This window comes from Danio rerio, chromosome 7 (genome assembly GCF_052040795.2).
Source record: "Danio rerio strain M-AB ecotype USA chromosome 7, GRCz13ab, whole genome shotgun sequence".
Taxonomy (NCBI): domain Eukaryota; kingdom Metazoa; phylum Chordata; class Actinopteri; order Cypriniformes; family Danionidae; genus Danio; species Danio rerio.
Window position 1 is genome coordinate 69,518,149 of NC_141027.1, and position 13,610 is coordinate 69,531,758.

The 13,610-nt window shown below is 34.8% G+C and overlaps 1 protein-coding gene across 50 annotated transcripts in view; it reads left to right on the forward strand.

The window, feature by feature from the left end:
- Positions 1–1,640: 1,640 nt before the first annotated feature.
- The window catches only part of neo1a (neogenin 1a), a 328,844-nt gene continuing 316,874 nt past the window's right edge, over positions 1,641–13,610 (forward strand). For 48 of the 50 annotated variants that reach the window (XM_087258719.1, XM_087258712.1, XM_087258732.1 and 45 more), the window contains exon 1: positions 1,679–2,116. In XM_087258719.1, the coding sequence (XP_087114845.1) occupies positions 2,044–2,116 (73 nt within the window). In that variant the 5' untranslated portion in view covers positions 1,679–2,043. 50 annotated transcript variants of the gene reach the window in all.

The following is a 13,610-nucleotide window of genomic DNA, read 5'->3' on the forward strand; positions in this document are numbered from 1 at the left end:
CAAACTCCACACAGAAAGGCCTCCTGGTCCAGTCTGAACTCGAACCAGCAACCTTCTTGCTGTGAGGCGGCAATGCTAACTTAGCCACCTTGCCACGTTTGCAATTTGGTACATATTTTGTTTAAAGTGTTAATAAAAAATGTGAAATGTCCTGTTTGACTCAAACTTAAAGAGTTTTAAGAGTTCACTTTCAATTGTCTATATGCATTGCGATTTACGTGGACTTTTAGTGTTGAGTCAAGGAGTTAAATAGTAATTGTAATAGGGAAAAGTAATTGAAATACAATTTTAATGAGGTAATTGGTAATTAGACTACTTTTTAAAAGTAACCTAACCAGCATTAGTAATCACTCGTGAAAAATATCCCTGTTTGCATTGTATATGTGGTCTTGTATGTAGGGATGGATTTAGAGATTTAAGAGCCCTCAGCAAATTCAGCCATGGGGCCCAAGTCCTGATGTGCTCCCTTTGTACTTATATTTAACTTTTATTTATTTTGTTTATTTTTAAATATATCACTTAACCCTTTTCTACGTTTTATCTTAATGCATTCTCTACATTTTAAATGATTTGTTTCCTTAAAATGAATTTACAACTAAAAATAATTTTGTAAATTTGACTGCTGGACTGCTCTATGAATTGGGATGGTGGATATTTTGTTTTATAATATTATTATTACATAACGATACATTATTATAATAAATAATATTACATTTTATTGCATATTAAATAATATTTAATTATGTTCAAATTTTATTTGCTTGACTCTCACTATACAAAATATGATAGAAAACGATGTTATATATTGTTTATAGATCATTTATACTTCTAGATATTTATTGGGGTCCCCCAGATTTTCTGGGACCCTAAGCGGCCACTTACCTCGCTTATTGGTTAAATTCACCCCTGCTTGTATGTTATGTGGTGAGTAAAATAGTAGCAAGTTTGCACTTTGGGGTGAACCATGCAGTTTAATTTAAAACCAATAATAAAAATTATTTCTTGATTTTAGGCGGGGCAGTGGGTAGCGCTGTCACCTCACAGCAAGAAGGTCGCTGGTTTGAGCCCCGGCTGGGTCAGTTGGCATTTCTGCGTGAAATTTGTGTGTTCTCCCCGCGTTTGCCCGGGTTTCCTCCAGGTGCTCCGGTTTCCCCCACAAGTTCAAAGATGTGGTATGGGTGAATTGGGTAAGCTAAATTGTTCATATTGTATATGTGTGAGAATGAGAGTGTATAAGTGTCTCCCGAGTGATGGGTTACGGCTGGAAAGGCATCTACTGCGTAAAACATATGCTGGATAAGTTGGCGGTTCATTCCGCTGTGACGACCTCAGATTAATAAAGGGATTAAGCCAAAAAGAGAACGAATGAATGAATGATTTTCTTGATTTTAGCCCCATAAATGTAAAGTTTACAATATAAGTGATTTTTATAACCACTACCGTACCCTATATATAAGAGGGTATGATAGTGGTAACAAATCACTTTTAACAATAATATAATTATAAATCTATCTAAAAAAAATAAAAGACTTCAAATTGTTGTCTAGACAAAAACATTTTTAACGCCATTTCAGGCTTTTGTGGTTGCCAAGTAAGGTGAATCCCGATCTCTTTAAAATCCACTTCCGGCTTTCCCAGGTTCCGATCTGAATTCCTACTGCTCTCTTTCTCTCTCAGTGAGATCAGTGAAAAATATCTCCAACCGTCCGGACTGACTCTCTCTCTCTCTCTCTTCACCTTTACACATTATGTCTGCGCTGACGCCTCGCATTTCGCTACAGTCCAGCTTGGCGTTGGTCTAATCTCGGAAATATGGATTGACTTTGATTTTTCTCGGTCGCCTGTTGAAGTTTCAAAGCGCATTTCTGCGACTGGTCGTGTGTCTCTGCTCAACGAGCTTCATGTTTCCTTCGGCAACTTTCGGAAGTAACTCGTTCCGGATGTGTTCACACTGTTGAACTGCTCCGTGCGCACGATCAGAGGGATTTTAAATAAGGATTGATTCCGTGGCTTTTCACACTTCTTTTATTCGTGTTTAAAGTGATGGCGGAGCGGGGAGCCCGGCTGCTCCTCTCTCTTTTCTGCCTCACGATCACAGTTTCACATGCTGAAAAAGGTAAGAATGGGATTGAAGAGCATTCAAACTTTCTGCGGCGCAGCCCGCTCCCTGTTGTTCCCAAGAGTGTGAAATATGTGTAAATATGTGCAGGAACGAGTGTGTGTGACTAACATTTTAATCTCAACTAACTTTGAAAATCAATGGTATTTATCCAGTTCATTGAACACGTACTGCTGACAGCCCCATAAATCAAAACATTACGTCTAATCCAGCCGTGGTCTTCATATTTGCTCTGAAAATCTCATTAATGGAAAATGTATGATCTGCATTAACACCTTAACATGTCCACCTGAATAGAAAATCTCATTATTATTAACAAATGAGTCACCAAACTGGCTTGTTGGAAAACAGCCTAAATGATTGTTCATTATAGGCTAATAACCTAATTTCTATTGGGCTTAAAGAGTGTTTCTTTTGCATCATACTACACATAAGAAGTTTATATTAGGATTTTAAACATTGTTGTACAGTGCAGATATGCTAGAAGTTGAATTTGTTTTTCAATGCATGCTTGAAAAAAAAATTAAAAAGGGCATTTGGGAAGAATATGTACACTTTTTATTGGTCTGGATGCAGTTCTGCATTGAAAAGTAAAATTAAATTACTTTCATCAGCTTGAAACCTAAAAAAAACACACCTGAGATAAAAAGTGTCTAAAGGTAATGCAGAATGCCCTCAAATTGTATATTTATACAGACTTTTAAAGCCTGCACAAAGTGTTTTCAATTTAATAAAAGAAATGATGAATTTAAGCACATTTATGAATAATAAAAACATACTCCGACATGAGAACGATTGTGGTTGTTACATTTTAGTTACACTGCATTAGACTTGCCTTTGATTCAGGAACTGAGCTGGGTCAGAGCTACCATTTTTTATTTTAGGGCTGTTCATGTGTCATTTCATTACATTCTGGCACAGAATATTGAGCTGCAAAAAGAGCAGCCTTAACAAAGCTGTGTAAATATGCCGTTTTTGAGAGTATAAATTGCAATCAATCAATCAATCTTTTGTTTGTTCTTTATTACTATTCATTCATAGTGATTATTATAAAGCTCTTGCTAAATGTGCACGATGCATCATTTAACTCTCCGTGCAACATGTTTTCACTACAGTATGGATAGGTGTGCTTGTTTATTAAGATCACGTAGGGTGAGAGCAGGCCGTGGTGGAGTTTGCGGCTGGGCTGTCTTGCGTGCGGAGGCTGATGAAAGCTGCTCTGCTGCATGAAAAGCAATGTGCTGTGGTAAAAAATCACAGGCTTTGCTGGAGATCAGTACAAAAGAGAGGAATGGGGGGCTGGGTGGAATGGGCAGACTCTGTCTGGAAAGTAATAAAACCAGGAGATTAAGGGGGGGAACAGGGAGTTCCTTTGGGAGTTTTGATTGATTCCAGAGAATTGGACCTACATGCGGAGAGTGAGTTTCATGTTACTAATTGTGGGGTCCCCACTCTGAAAATATGTGTTTATTTAAAACACGTTTTTTTGAGGTTCCGAAGCTCACAAATGTAAACCATAAGCAGTTTCGAAAAGGTTAGGTCACCTACATCTCGCAGATAACAGTGATACAACTTGTTCGTTGTTCTTGTTCAAGCTACTTATTTAATACGAGTTGAAAGAACACAATTCTTGAGTTTTGTTTGGAACAACATAATTGTTTGATGTTCAATCCACTTAAATTTGTAAAAAAATGCGCAAGTTAGTAATTGTGTTGAAACAACATGTAGGCATTGTGTGGAACCAGGGGATCTGCAAGATCTTGAAAAGTCTTAAATTTCAAAAACAAAGTTTCAGGCCTTAAAAAGTCTTAAATTCACTGAAATATTGAGTTGTAGGACCTAAATCATTTTAAACAGGTCTTAATTTTCCTATGTCCAGGTAAAGCTTCCCTATTCAGCCAATACCCAATTACCAATAATCCAACTCAAAACCTTTTTTTTAATATATATTTAAGTTTTTTTATTGCAAAGAGATACCATTCACAACAGCTGCTAGACCTTTTTCCTGCAAATTCTGTTCTCCAATCAGAGAAAGAAAACTAAACCAACACATCCCTCTACATGAACTTCCATTAATGCCAAAACTAGCTAACCCATTAGAAAAACAAATCCTTAATTTTTAAGCCCTTTATAAGTCTATAATTTCTTTCATAATGGTCCTAAAAGTGTCTTAAAAAGTCTTAAATTTGACTAGAATAAATCAGCATTTTTTTACTGTGATGGGTTCGTTTTAAAGTGCAATGTTTGCATTTAAATGTAGTGTTTTAACGTTTGGAAAGTGCTATGATTTTGGATAAAGTGCTTGAAAATGTAATTGTGTTGCTTTCACAATTATTTATGTGGCTAAATAGGACATAATTTACTATTTAAATCCAATAAAAAAAAAAAAAAAAAAAAAAAAAAAAAATATATATATATATATATATATATATATATATATATATATATATATATATATATATATATATATATTTGTCTTTTGCATGAAATTAAAAAGTCTACATATGTGCTGACTCTGCTAATGATCATTTACATCACCTTTGATTAAGCAGTGATTGCATGGAGATTATCATTTCATGCGTGAACGATTCATAAAATTAAAATCAATATAAAAACACGACACATTTAAGATGAAAGATGACAGAATTTCAGTGTTGGGCTTTGGGCAAACATGGAAATCTTTCCTTATAGTACTATGACACATATCATCTAATATAATGTGTTGATGTGTGCATATTTGGGCTGCACAATATATCGTTTTAGGCATTGATATCTCAATGTGCTCATCCGCAATAGTCACATCGCAAGATTTTGAGCCTGAATTATAGTTGACCAGGAGCTACAGAATTGTGTTTAATTACTGTATTTATATGGCTTATGCAAAGTTCTTGTTTCTTGTTCAAATATCTACATTTCAAAACAAAAACAAGATTATTTTGCTAACCCCACTGACAGATAATTTTGCTTGTTTTAAAAAAAAAAACCTCTTAATTTTTTTCTATTTTTTGTGAAGTTGAACACTATTTTTTTTCTTAATCTAAGAATTAGATATTTGAAGTAGAAACAAGACAAAGCAAAGTATAACAAACAAGCTTTTTTTTCATTGTGATTATTCAATTTCTATACCCGAGTACTGTTAGACTCCCCAGAAAACCATCAAATAGTGTTATTCAATCTAACTTGTGAAACTGTATTCAAATTGCAATATTTATCACAGAAAAAATTCCAATATCTGATTTTTCCAATATCTTGCAGCCCTAATGTATATCTATGTAACCATGTAATATGCCACAATTTTCAAGTGCTGGAACATTTGAAAATGCACCTGGAATGTGCTTAAATCTGACTCTGAAAAAGGTTTAAGAACTCTTGATATGAATCGAGAAGTGTTGAGGTGACTTTTTTTTTTAAGATGTCATTGCATCCTATTTACATCCCATCTTATCTGCATAATCCTGCTGGGAGAGAACAGTGTGCTGATAGCTTCCCCGCGGACAATGTAAACAGCATGCTAAACTGTATAAACACCCTCACAACCTTGTCTGCAACCACTCAGCGCTATAAAGAATCTGCTTCCTTCGCAGTGGCCTAGGCAAGACTTGAACAAAAGGACAGTGTTGTTCTAACATAGAAGTGTTTTTCTCCTGTAATGTGGGCTGAATGCCTTGTTATTTCAAAATATTTGGTATTCCAAATAAAACTTTTTTGTGACTGGATTATTCGAAATCTTTAATAAATACAACAAGTAATCATAAAGTACGCTTATGACACATACACTGTTAAAAATATATCCGTAAAGTAGGAGTTTTACGTATTTTGTTATTCACATTTTTATTTTACCCACTTATTTATGCTTTTAAATTGCGTGACCTAGATATTTCTACCAACAAATTTGAACATTGAAAAGTTTTTTTTTTTTTTTTTAAAGTGACTTTTATTAACATTTCTAATGTTTAATGTGATATATTGTCTGGATTGGTGTTGTATATTATGCTACTAAACCTTTTAATAAGCTGTCAGTACACCTGTTAATATTTCTTTAAATAATATTTCAAATTCATTACTTCAAACTACTAAAATGGCAGTAAAAGTCAATTTGGTAAACTGCAGAGTTGAATTTTTAACATTAAAAGTCAATAAAGCAGAGATCAACATCCCATAATGCAATTTGCAAGCGTAAATAAACAAAAACACTTGAGAATCACAAAATACAGAAGCTGTTAATCACATTATCTTTTTACAGTGTAGCAAATATTGTCATGTTGCAGTTAATTATTAAACATTTTATCATAATATCACAATATTCACCTAAGCTGAAAAAAGGTACTTTAACAGGTACACTAACAAAAAATATTGTTTTATTGTACATTCATGTTCAGAGTAAACATGTTTCAGACTAATCAAATTGCAAATAGATTATACAGTATAACAGGTAGCATTTTAAAATAAAGTCTCATCAGTAATAGGTATGGAACGATAACCGTTTTCAAGGTATACTGTAAAGTAAACACAATACCGCGAAACTGACATTTTTTATCCAAGGTTATCATAACTTCAGAAACTTATTTTGGCCCATGTCTAATCAGTAAACATTGGTTAATGCATTAAAGTCAGCAGTGAGAAATTGCCATATATTTTTTACAAATAAACGTATTTTTCAAAAAATACAAAGCTCCATTTCATAAATAGAAATATGGCATTTTATTACAAATACATTATTAGTTGTTAACCTGCAATTAAGCATCACCTAAGCTTATTAAAATTTTTATTGTGAGTTTAGTTAAATGTTTAAACTATTAGGTTTGTGCAATATTCAAGCAGTTTTAGCCATGTTTACAAATGAAGCCTGACAGTACAGTTTTAACAAATAATATGCTTATGAATAGAGTGCATTTTTAATCCAAATCTTCTACATGTCGTACATTAAAAAAACAAAAATATTGAGGCAAGTTGCTGCGCAGCTTTTTTTTTTTGAGTTGACTCTTAAATCAAGCCAGCTACAGTAACTTGGGTTAAAAGTTGAGTCAAACTCAAAAAAGCTGTGTGTGCACCAAGTTGCCTTAGAGATTTGCGTGAAAATGTTTATATTTAAAAATTAACAGCTTATTAAATTTTCTAGTATTTGGTGCTGTGAGTAACAACCACTTCCAATGCAACAATCTGAATGTGCTTAAGACACTCTAAAAGTTTAAATACTAAGGAATTATTCACAGTGTTTTGAAGTGGCCAAGAAAAAAATATTGTGCATGTTTATTAACACAACACATTGAATGATTGATATCAGCATATGTCTATCATTAAGTTGGTAAAATGCAATAGTTATTATATCGTTGTTAAAGAGTTTTGGCAGATAGAATTACATGGCTTTAATAGATGATTAAAAATAAATAAATCTTTTGGTTTCATCCAAAACCTAAAAAACCTAAAAAATTACTGCTTGTTACATTTTGACTGGAACACACAATCTAAAAAAGCTAAAAGGAAAAGCATCAAGATTTTACCATTGAAAACTGGTAAACACTGAGCATTTTCAGGTTATGTACAATATGAATAATTGAAAAAACGTACAAGTGGCTCACTGTTGTTTGAGGAAAACGACATTATTGAAATGCAAGTTTATTTTGATTTGCTAAATATATTTATTTTCTAAAATATGGTAAGTTGTATAGACTGTAAAAACAATTGGGTTCCACACAATTGTTTTGAACATGAAGGAATTAAGTTAACCTAGTAGTTTTTACAATTAAGTGGATTGAACATAAAACAATTTAGTTGTCCCAAAAAAACCTCCTTACGAAAAGCAAACTTAATTTGTTGAGGATACATTTAGTACTGCGATTATTTAATACCCTTTGATTAGCATAAAAAGGTAAGAACTATATATACTGTAAAAATGCTGGGTTCCACACAATCGATTGGTTGTGGGACAACATGAAGTTGAAGTTAACTTTATTAGTTTTTTACAAATTTAAGTGGATTAACCATAACATAATTATGTTTTCCCAATGAAATATTAAAAATTGTGTTGTTTCAGCTCATTTTAAATAAGTAATTTGAACAAGCAACATTTGTTTTGTTGTTGAGTGTTTTCAATAACATGACACATGTCTAATGCCACCATTTTATATTGAGAGATGCTGAATTTCAATAAATAAATGGATGCTTTTTCTGGTAATATTCTTTCCGCAAAACAAGCCTATTCTCCATATAGCTGTCCATTGTTGCACATTAACGATCATTATCCTAAATCATCATTACTGTTGCAGCTGCATGTTTTCAGATGTCCGCGAACAAAGATGATCGATATCACTAACAAATGAACTAGTTTTGTCAGCAATTGAATCTCGCTGGTAACAGGGTGTCACAATAAGCTCCAGCTGAGAGATCCGTCCAGCCATCGATGTTCTTTATTAATTTAGATGGACAATGGGCTCTTGCATAATTGCCTAATGTGCAAATGAAGGCTTGATAGCAATATGTAAATGAATGAGGATTGATGGAGTTGTTTATTTATTGCACCAGCGGCGAATTTAGCGCCGAGTTAATAATTTGACCTGATATTTGTCAACATATTTCAGAGAATTGACCTTGCGCTATGGCTGTGTGTTGGATTTAACTGCGTACTGTGTAGTGTTATATTATTTATGCGAAATTGCTTTGCATTGATGGAACAGATGACCTTCTGTATTTGTGAAAAATGAAGATTGAACCAGAGCACACTGCAAAGGATACTTTATCCTATATGCGATGCACTTGATGTGACCTTCCATTCGGAGAGAAATATCATGACTTGTTTCTTGATCTTTTCTTTGACTCATCCTTAGATCAGTCAGTGAAATTGCACAAAATTGGAGTGTATAATAGGCGTATTTTGTTTCTGGTGACTGAATGGGACTTGTGGATTTAAACGTGCCACGGCACGTAGTGAGATCATATGGCAACAATTTAGCAGGCTACAGTATGAAGTGTTCAGTGTTACAAGCTGTTTTGATTCTTATTCAAAGAAATGTTCTGTTTGGACTAAATGTAGTAAGCAATGGTGTATCATATGTTCAATATTCCTTATTTCAATGTTCAAATATTCCTTTTTAACTAGTCTTTAGTCCCTTTCACACAGTGATACTGGTAAATATCTGGAAAATTTCCAGCACGAGTTGAAAAAAGCGCTGTTCACACAGACAAGGACATTCTGGAAATTTTCCGGAAAAGACCATTCATATATCTTTCCAATATAACTGTAAATTCTGACATCATTAGCCAGAAATGACCCCAAAATGGCTGCGCTTTTATTTGTAAACATAATAGGGGTCAGGCTTTTGTTTATGGTTTCACTTTCATCTAAAGCTTTAGCATTCTTGTAGCTGCTTTTGTCAAAGAGACATCCTAAGGCAGAAGCGCTAAACGCAGCTAAATGTTTAAAATTGACGGTAATTTTCCGGAAATGTCTGTATGTGTGAAATAGGCTTTTTGATTCAGGAATCCTTAATTCAAGGCAAAATATTAACATGACATTACTGATCTCTGACTTAAATCAGTTAGAGTTTTTTTATTCTAATGAACAGAACACAAAAGATGATATTTTGAAGAGTGACGGAAACCTGTAATCCTTGACTTCCATAGTATTTATTTTACATACTATACATTGCATGCTCTAGCAATTGTTATTAATAAAAAATAATAGTGTATACTAAAGTCCCTTTAAGGCAAGTCATTTCACTTGGTGGCCATTTTGAAATGCTTCTCGTGCAGTATGCTCGGGCATTCTGTCTGAATAGGGAAACATTAAATTCTCCAAAACTGTTTGCCGGGCCTATAATTACATTACATATTTGGAATCACAAATAAAATTAAACTTTACATCTCATAAGTTTCGTTTCTAAACATTGGAATCAAACAAAATCTTCATTTTTTTTTAGGTTGCCTGAGCTTATGCGCACGTGCCCTCGAAATGCACAAGATTATGACATCAACCTCATTTATGGACGTGTTACAAATTATCATTCTCTGAATAATGCTTCATCAGATCGCGCTGGTTTTCAGAAGTAATGCACAATTTGGTCTTAGAATTTACACGTTTTAGGGGTTTTCACCTTTAATTGGGATATGACAGTGGAGGTTACGGACCAGAAAGTTTTAGGAGCAGAGAGAGGGGAAGGGATGGCAAAGGACCTTGAGCCGGGCATCGAACTCTGGTCACTATGAGCACCATAGTGCATATATCGACGCACTTAACCACTAGGCTATTGGCGCCGACCACAATTTGGTCTTGATGGTGAGTCTCCTCCAGAAATGAAAGTCATTGTTTTTTTTACAAGTTTGAACCTCGCATTCGATTCATACAGTTTACAAAACCAGATCAAGTTTCATTGGTTCATATAAAAGTACAGATTTTGAGCTTTATGTAGATATATTTCAAGTATTCGCTGAGATTCCAGTGCGTTTTTTGACCAAAACTGTTGTAAAAGCCTCAGGCTAGCAATTACTGATTGTCTTCTGTACTGGTAAGTGAGGCTTCATTCGCCATATTGACTGTTACACTTTTCCTCATTCAAAACTATATGAGTGAAACATCTTGTGTATTCCATAGTCTATGTGTCTTAAAAATGCTTTTGGAAAAAAAATTCCATTAGGGATCCAGTTTATTTTATAAAATGTGGAACCCTGTAATTTCTTTTGTCGAGACCTTACCTTCTTTGTAGATGGAACCCCCCTTCCTTTTTTCATTGCTTAGAATATTTTGTTTTCTTATTTTTTTTGTTTGTGGGGTCAATTTGGGTTGGGATAGGAGTAATGTTTTTGTTGTTTACATAACTTTATTCCATTTAGGTTCTGTATGTTCAAAACCAGCAGATTATTATATGCATTTCACATGTGATGTACTTGGTGTTCTTCAAGTAATAAAAAAAAAAAGATAAATAAATATATAAAACATATTTATATAAAACATTCTGAACTAGTTTTTAATTTGATTCAGGAAGCGTTAACGTTAGGACAGACTATGCGCCAGCATATTTTGGTGGTCTCTAAATGGAGGTATGAATGGTTAGCCCTACTTGTGAAAATTGGAGTCCATTTGTTGGAATGGTAAGCTTCCGCTGTGTGCGATTTATTGGCAAGGTTTCTGACGATCCAAGTCAACCCTGGTCAATTCTGCTCCATTACCATCAGTAGCGTATCATTATGTTACTGAGTGCACTATTTTAGTTTAGCATTTTAGAAAATGAGCGGTCTACACAAATACACACGAGGTAGTGTGCAACTTTTTTTGTTGTTGTTGAAGGAATTCCGACAAAATGCTCATGCCTACGGAATGTTTGCTGGTCAACACCCTCATTTGGGATCTGAGTGGTTGCAGTTCCCAGTGGATCTGTGTTTGCGGGTGAATTCTTGCTGCCGTGTCTCTTGCCAGCCTCAGCAGCTGGAGGAGATTATGATGCATGTGTGATATGAATGCTCGTACTTGGTGAAGTGAAAAAAAAAAGAGCTAGACCTTCTGATAAGCCATTTGTAGTGTCTTCCTTTGGGTGCAATTTGTGTTTGCCCTTACAAATCCACAGTTAGGCTAACATCAGATGCTCTATAAATATGTAAATAACTAAAAGTAATAGTTGAAGTCAGAATTATTAGCACCCCTGAATTATAACACCCCTTTTTATTTTTCCCCGATTTCTGTTTAACAGAGAGCAGATTTCTAAACATTTCTTTACACACTAGTTTTTCTAACTTATTTCTTATAACACTTTTTTAAATCTTTGCCATGATTTTAGTAAATTTGATTAGATATTTTTCAAGACACTTCTATAAAGGCTAAAGTGACATTTAAAGGCTAAACTAGGTTAATTAACTAGGCAGGTTAGGGTAATTAGGCAAGTTATTGTATGTATATATAATATATGTCTTTATATTATACGTTGTCACAATAAACAAGTTAATTTATAAAAAGGATTAATACAAATATATAATAATAAATAGGGGTGTCACGATTTCGATTTTTAATCGAAATCGATCGAAATTTATGCTCAATTTCAATTATCGAATCAAAAAATAGAATCGTCGATGCTACCACGCCACCTTGTCACGTCAGCTTGGCTTGCCAAGCGGGAAAAAAACAGGCTTGTTGAAGTGCTTGTTAAACTGCAGAAGCAGGAGACCCGTTGAAAGAACTTAAAACCTCTCCTCTTTCAATGAAGTCGCCGGTGTGTAAGCATTTTGGATTTCCAGTGAGTTATGTTGACAACGTTCGTGTTGTCGACAAAAAACAAAAAAAAAAACACAGTTTTGCAAGCTCTGCTATGTACGTATTACGTACGTACGGTTCGTCCGATAGACAACACCGGCATCGCGATCCTCCGCCCGCCCCCGTTGCAAATCCGCTCACGAAAAGTACACACTCAGGCCCTGTTTACACTGTCTTTGTTTTTAAATGGTATTTTAGAACGACAACGATTTGACATCCACAGTGGCGTGTAGCAATTCTGAGCAGCCCTCCTTCCTCTCTACCTCTGAAAATGCACATCACGTGACCACACAGACACAGACGCACACACAGCCATGTGCTCGAGACAGCAGGTCCAGGCAGTCAGAGGACTGCTTCAATCTTTCACTCACTTGTACTTAGTCATTTTAGCGAACACCTCAAATACTGTTGGCTGGTTCCTGTTGGTTGTGCGTCTTTTTTACCGACGCCATTATAACGACACAGATCACTGCCTATTCACGAGTCCCGCAGAAAAAGTGATTGACAGATGGTAATTATGTGTGTATCTTGCCTTTATTCATTTACTGTATGATTTGTTAATGGGTAAAACAAAGACCATACAGGTCAGGTAGTTTAAACGGTAGGCTACAAATAATTAATTGGTCATTAATTAATTAATTATTCATAATTGAAAATGGAATCTAATCGTGACTTTAGAATCGAAAATGTAATCGAATTGAGGATTTGGAGGATCGTGACACCCTTAATAATAAATGATAAATGATGACAGAGAGCTTTAAAAAGGGATAAGACAGTTCAGCCTTTTTCTCTCATATGGTGGCATGAGGACACGTACTGTGCTGCTAGGTGGAGACACTTTTCATTTTGTGGCTTGCTGGAATTGTGGTAGAATTAGAGATACGTGCATGTAGTAAGTATCTCTGATGCTCTGATATTTGCTGCAGTGAGTGAGGAAATGCAACTCATCCTCCACAACTCCAGCAGAGCAGTGTGGGTGAGCTCTGGGCTCCTGCAGCTACGATTGTGTCAGCCCGTCTCCACACTCAGACTGTGTCGGCTCATCAGCTTTCTCTGACCGGGGCTCTAAATGTAAGTCAGATACGGGGCCAGTTCATAACCAGGTTTAATCTGGTGAATGCATGCTAACATTTTAATTTGTACTTTAGTTTGCCAATTGAGTTTATATTTCTCCTGGGTAATCTTTTCTATTTCTTAAGTCTTAATATGTTGGGACTGGGTCTGTGAATTTAGTTGGTGTTTTTCCACCAGATA